Raw genomic sequence first — 7,028 nt, forward strand, 5'->3', positions numbered from 1 at the left:
AGAATCTGTATATCATCTTGATTCAGCTTTCATAATTCTTATGTATCTAGGAACCTATCCATTTGTTCTGTTTTTCATCTTATTAGAGTACACGTTCTTTTTGGTTTTTTTGTTGTTGTTGTTGTTTGTTTGTTTGTTTGTTTTGGTTTTTTTCCAGTACCAGGAATCTAACTCATGACCCTGCTCTTGCTAGGTAGGTGATGTGCCACTGAGCTAAATCCCCAGCCCTCTCTCAGATATTAATGATGTTTTGGATATCTGCAGGATCGGTTGTGGCTCTTTTCATTCCTAACTGCATGGGTTTGAGCCTTTTCTTGCTTTTGTTGGTAAGGCTAGCTAAGGATTTATCAATTTTATTTAATCTTTCAAAGAACCAACTCTTTGATTCATTGATTCTTTGTATTATTTTCTTAGTCTCAGTTGCATTAATTTCTACTCTATATTTATAATTTCCTCTCTTGTATAAGCTGTAGACTTTACTTCTTTTTGTAGAAGTTTGAAGTTCAATGTTAGGTTGTTCATTTGAACTCATTCTGTTTTCCTGACGTGAGAGTTTACTGCTATAAATTTGCCTTATAGGACTGCTTTTATTGTGTCCCATAATTTCCAGTATGTTGTATTGGCATTATCATTTAATTGTTGATATTGATTAACTTCTTGACTAATTTCATCTGTGACCTATTTGTTGTTCAGGAGGATGTTATTTAACTTCCATGTATTCATGGAATTTTTGTGGTTTTTTTTTTTGCCATAGATTTCCAATTTTATTGCACTATGGTCTAATAATTTACACAGGATAATTTCAGTTTGTTTGTTTTTACTTCAGCATGTTCTATGAGCTAGTATGTGGTCCATCTTCAGAACATCCCATGCCCACCTTTGAAGAATGTGTATTCTGATGTTGTGAGATGGAACACTCTGAAGATATCTACTAAATCCACTTGTTCACAGGTTTGGTTAAGTTCTAATATGTTTTGTTGATTGCTTGTGTAGTTGATCTGTCTATTTGTGAGACTGGAGTATTGAGGACACCTGTTACAATTGTGTTAGTGCTTATTTGATTTTTCATGAGTTAGTATTTGTTTTAAATAGGTAGGAGTATTAGTATATGATGCATGTATATTTATGATTGTTTACTCTTCCTCTTAGAGTTTTTCCTTAATAAATATGTAATGGCTTTCCTTGTCTCTTTTGATCAGTCTTGGCTTAAAGTTCACTTTTTCTGCAAATTGAATAGCTACCCCTGCTTTTTTCTGGGTTTCTGTTGCATGAAGTATGGTTTTCCATCTTCTGACTTTCAGTATATGAATTTCTTTTTGAATTAAATGTGTTTCTTTTAGGCAGTATATTGTTTTATCTTCTTTTTCAAGTCATTCTGCTAGTTTGTTTCTTTCGATTGGTGAATTGAGACCACTTACATTGATGGCTAGAATTGATATGTATGGGCTTTACCTTGTGTATTATTTTCCTTTTTTTCACTATCTTTCCCTCTGTTTAATTGTTTGCCTTACCTATTGGCTTTTGTGGTCTTTATTACCTCTTTCTAAAATATCCTTTAGAGCATCTTGGGGAGTTTATTTGGTTGTCATGAATTTCTTCAGTTGTTCTTTTTCATGGAAGTGTCCATTGATACTGAAAGATAGCTTTGCAGAGTACATCAATCTGGGTTGGAGGTTGTTTCCTTTCAGGACTTGAAATATTTCACTCTGAGCTCTTCTTGACTTAAGAGTTTGCATTGAGATGTCTTCTGTGATTCTTACAGGCTTCCCTTTATAGGTGGCTTTTTTTCTTTGCTCTAACAGATTTTATTATTCAGTTCTTGTGCTGAATTTCTGGAATCTTTATATATGCCTTGGGGTAGATTTATTTTGGTCAGGGCTACTTGGAATTCTATATACCTCACTTATTTTATAAAATTCTTTTTCCACGCTTAGAAAGTTTTCTGCTGTTGTTTCTGTGAACAGGTGTTTTATGTGAACAGGTTTTTTGCACTGCCTCCTGCTTTCTAATTGACTCTGATCAATCTTATGTTCTTCTTTGCATCATCTTGCACCTGTTGGATTGTTTTACAGCTTAATTTTTACTTAAACTTTTGATTTTGAAATAATAGGAGATTCACATGCAATTGTGAAAAATATAAATATTACTACAATCTGTTACCCTAGGAACACCTTACCAATCTGTAGCTTGATATCACAAGCATTAGCATTTAAATATAAATCAAATATGGACAGACTGAAGTAACAAATAGATACCAACATAATAATATCCACAGTTTTCAGTATTCACGGTCAATGATGGATTAAATATCCAGACAGAAAATCATTAAGGAACTAACAGTTTTGAACAATGTTGAAGACAAAACATTCCCAGCAGAAAACTCCAGAGATTTCCACCCCACAACAGTAATATACATATTCTTCCCAAATACACATAAAACAGTCTAGAAATAAATTACGTATTAGGTCAAAACATGTCTTAACAAATTTAAGAAGACTGAAATTGTTAAATGCCTGTGTTAAAAAAGAAAGAACAGAATTAAACAACCTAACTTTATACCTCAAAGAATTAGAAAAATAAAAACAAAGCCAGAGTTAGCAAAAGAAAGAAATATGACAAAGATTAAAAGAAAAATCAATAAAATAGAAAATAGGAAAAATGAACTGAATATTTGTTTTTAAAAAAGATAAACAAAATTGGCAAAACTTCAGCCAAAAAAATAAAGAAAGATTCTAATAAATGAAATAAGAATTAAGGGGCACTATTTAACTGATTTCACAAAAATGAAATGGACCATAACACACTACTATGAACAATCACACAACAAATTGATTATTATTGAAGAAATGATAGATTTTTAGAATATATACTCTGCCAAAATTGAATATAAATAAATAGAAAATCTGGGGAGACTAATTACAAGCAAGTAGACTGAATGAGTACTTAAAAAACCTACCAACAAAAAAAATTCTAGGACCAGATGGTTTCACTAATACATTCTCCAAATATATAAGAATAATTAACACCATCCTTCTCGAAATCTTCTCAAAAGCTGGGCAGGAAGAACTTCCAAACTTGCTTTATGTAATAGCATTACTCAAATAAAGACATTACAAGAAAATTAACTACAAGCCCATATCCCTTGTGACTATAGATATAAAAATCCTCAAAAACTTACTAGCAACAACATATTTTTAGAAAGATTATAGGCTATAAATAAATAAAATGTATTCATAGACTGCCAAGATGGTTCAACATATGTGTATCAATGAGTGTGATGAAGAATGAAGGAGAAAAGTTGCAGAATCATCTCAATAGAATAAGTACTTGACATAATTCAATACACTTTTAAAATTCTCAACAAATGAGGTATAGAAAGAAGTCACCTCAATATAATAAGACCACATACTATAAAATCATAGCTAACATATTCAATAGTGAAAAACCACTTTTTCTTCAGCATTTGGAAAAATACAAGATACCCACTTTTGCTACTCTTACTCCAAAGTAAGTAATAACTGGAATTTAATTATGCAAGAAAAATAAATCAAAGCCATCTAAGCAGAAAATAAAAAGTAAAATTATCTTTATATGTCCATGACATGATCTTGTATGTAAAACAAAACCATAAACGTTCACCCCCTAAAACTGTCAAAAGTAATAAATGAATTCAATGAAGTTGCAGGTTACCAAATTGACAAACATGAGTCACTTTTCTACAGCATGTCCATGAACTATGTGAAAGGGAAACTAAGTAAATAATTCTATTTTCAAAACCATCACAAAGAGTGAAATGCATAAGAATAAACCTACCTAAGGAAAGGAAAACTCATACACTAACACTTGCAAAATACGGAGGAATAAAATGGTAGAAGACAAAAATAGAAAGTTATTTTGTGTTCATGGATCAGAAGACTTAATATTGGTATAAAATTTACAGTACCTAAAACAATTCATAGATTCAATCCAATTTCTATGAAAATTCCAATGACACTAATTATGTAAATAGAAAAATCAGTCCTGAGATTTACATGGAACCACAAAAGATTCAGAATAGCCAAAGTCATCTTGAGAAAGGAGAACAAAGTTGAGGTACCACATTTCTTAATTTAAAAGTCTATTTCAAAGCTTCACTAATAAAACAGGTTCTGGAAGAAAGGAAGGAACATCAAAACAAGGCAGAGACCACTCAACAGGTTTTCGTGAAAGCAGCAAGGCATATGGTTTAATACCTGGGTACAGCTAGACAGAGGGTGATAAGGCCATTTGTAGGGAACAAAGATAAATGGGCCCTTCCAATAGGGATTGAAAGAAGATAAAAGATATTAGGCAGGAAGACATAAAAAATATCAGTGGTCAAAGTTCCCTGGTTGTCTTCCACCTCAGTGTGCAAAGTGCTTGAGGCATCCAGTGCGAATCTTTGGGTATCTCCAGATGTCCAGGCACCTGCAAGAGTCCATGGACTCATCTCTTTTAGTTTTGCTGAGAACAGTGCCTCTGCTCACAAACGCGTTGGATGCTGACAGAGTCACATCTGATTCAAGCCTTACAGGTTCTTCTTGTATAAATGTAAACAAAGAAACCAAATGAGTACATAGAAATTTTTGTGGCAGATTGGGATGTACACACTGCTCCCTGTCTGGAACAAATAACTGATAGGATCGTAAACTCAGCAACAGTAATGAATTAAAGAGCAGAAGGTAAATAAAGGAAGATGGTTTATCTGGAAAATGATGGAAAATGCAAAGATACACAGCTGCTCTGGAAGAGTAGGGGGCATCAAAAGTGAATACCCATGGATTTTTGTCCTCATCTACCTTCTACTTAGGATTAGTGTTTCCTCCCATCATCCACATGGGCACCAGAAAGTTGTCGCTGTCTGATTGGCTCTCTGGTTATCTTTGATCCTAACCTGAGCACCTGTATCTATACTCTTTTTGGCCATTCAATTTCATCTGTGCCTTTATGATGGATAAGTGGGGAGGGGCATCTTATAGAGACATAGCTTAGAGTTAATGATTAAGTAAAGGGGACATGTCTGACTCTGGTTCAATAATATAGTGATGTTAAAGTGAGAACATACATATATGTGGATATGTGTAGGTGTTTGTATGTTTTACATATTAAATAATTGTCCTTAGGTCGCTTCCCCTTATCTCTATTTTGTGGGTGGGTGAGGGAGTTGGTAACCCTGGTCTTTTATGCACCTGGCTTCCTTCTTGCTCTGTTAATTTTTTCTGATAAATTCTTTTGATAATTGTGTTAGCCAATGCCTCTCTGTCTGTAGTATCTCACTCTTTTGTCTTTCTCATTGCTGACGGTAGAGCCTAACTATAAAGGTAGAAACTGCTTTTAATAAGATTCCCCATTAATTTTTTTTTAATAAAGCCTATCTTTTCCCTGCCTAGAAGCTGCCTTTCTACACAGAATCACAGATATAAGCCCTCACTTATATCCTCAAACTTAAAGAGTGGAATTGTAGGCCCAAGACTGAGGGATGGGAAAGTGGAGAGTTACTAGTCCACTGGCATAAAGTTTTAGTTGAGTAATGTAAATAAACTGTAGAGATATGCTCTACAATATTATATCTATAGTCAAGAGGGATGTATTGTACTCTTAAAAATTGGTTAAGGGGGAAATCTCAAGTGCTCTTAACACAATAAAAGAAAAATTTAAAAAAAATTCATTCATTCATACTGATATGTGCCCAGAACTTTGCTATGTTCCAAGAACAAAGAACTGAATGGGGTAGATGAGATCCCTCCCTTATGCAAGTTGTAGAACAGTAGATAAGAAATATATTAAAAAAGCATTTATACCAGTGTGTATATGATTAAAACATGGTAAGTGCAACATATTTCAGAGTTCTCTGAAACTGTCCATTTGCAGAATATGACTTTAGTATAAGTTTTCAGGAAACTTCAATAACAAAGTATAGTTAAGTCTGAGACACAAGCTAATTAGAAATTAGTCTTCCATCAAAGGGGTCTTCAGAAGTGTCTTAGTGATCCATCCAATTAAAGAATGAATTATAGTTGAGTAAAGATAGAGATGTTGAATTTGATATTGTCATTTGGCCTTATCACAAGGACTGATGCTTAAAATATTTCTTCATGAGTTATCACCAACTGAACAAACATCTATTTAATGCCTTTTATATTGCCAGCACTGGCTCATTAAATATTTTTATAAAAATAGTCATAAACACTAGACCTTCACGCCAAGAAAAAAAAGATCTTTAGTTATAATGAGTATTAATCTATTGGCATAAACAAAATGTTAGGAGAAAGACAGGGGTGAAAGAAATTTAATTCTCCCAGATGGGATATATGATGTTTTTATGGAATCAGTAGCCACCAGTTTGTACCATTTATCAGTCACAGATGAGCTTTCTTATAACCTAAATAAATTGAGCCTTTCTAGGACAGATGAAATTTTAGAACATGTACATTTCTTAATTTGTTGGAGTTGAGGTATTTGAGCTGCTAGGTTCTCCTAACATTAGTCATCAGGCTTAACTTTTTTCCAAAGAGGAATGACCTAGGGGATCTTCAAGCACAGGATGAAAGAAATCTGACTTCAACTCAGGAAATGTTCTGTTTTGGGGCCACTGTTCAAGGCTACCACAAGTGTCAACAGTGACCAGAGTACCCTAACAGTTAATATAGCATCTGCTATGGCAGGATCATACAAACTGTTAGCATAAGACTCATTATTCTGTTAGAAAACATACATTAGTAGACCAGACCAGAGTGGGCAATAGGAAAAGTGTGTGTGTGTGTGTGTGTGTGTGTGTGTGTGTGTGTGTAGTGCATTTCTCAAATGTCCTGAAACAAACCCAGAAGACATAGAAAAAAATTATGATTTTTAAAAATTATGTCATTTGTATTGAAAATGATATTGTAATTCTGGTGCATGTATGTTTGTAAATTAAACTTCTGACAAACCTAAGTTATCTCTAAACATAGGTGATATGAAAACAGAAGCCATTGAATATACAGATATTTTAGAAGTACCACAAACTGATA

General features: G+C 33.5%; 1 protein-coding gene across 1 annotated transcript in view; it reads left to right on the forward strand.

The window, feature by feature from the left end:
• The first annotated feature begins 6,876 nt into the window (after positions 1-6,876).
• The window catches only part of LOC102012634 (olfactory receptor 481), a 3,165-nt gene continuing 3,013 nt past the window's right edge, over positions 6,877-7,028 (forward strand). The window contains exon 1 of the mRNA XM_005380206.2: positions 6,877-6,885. Within this exon, the coding sequence (XP_005380263.2) occupies positions 6,877-6,885 (9 nt within the window). The remainder of the gene's footprint in view (positions 6,886-7,028) is intronic.

This window comes from Chinchilla lanigera, unplaced genomic scaffold (assembly GCF_000276665.1).
Source record: "Chinchilla lanigera isolate Chin_1 unplaced genomic scaffold, ChiLan1.0 scaffold00013, whole genome shotgun sequence".
Classification (NCBI taxonomy): domain Eukaryota; kingdom Metazoa; phylum Chordata; class Mammalia; order Rodentia; family Chinchillidae; genus Chinchilla; species Chinchilla lanigera.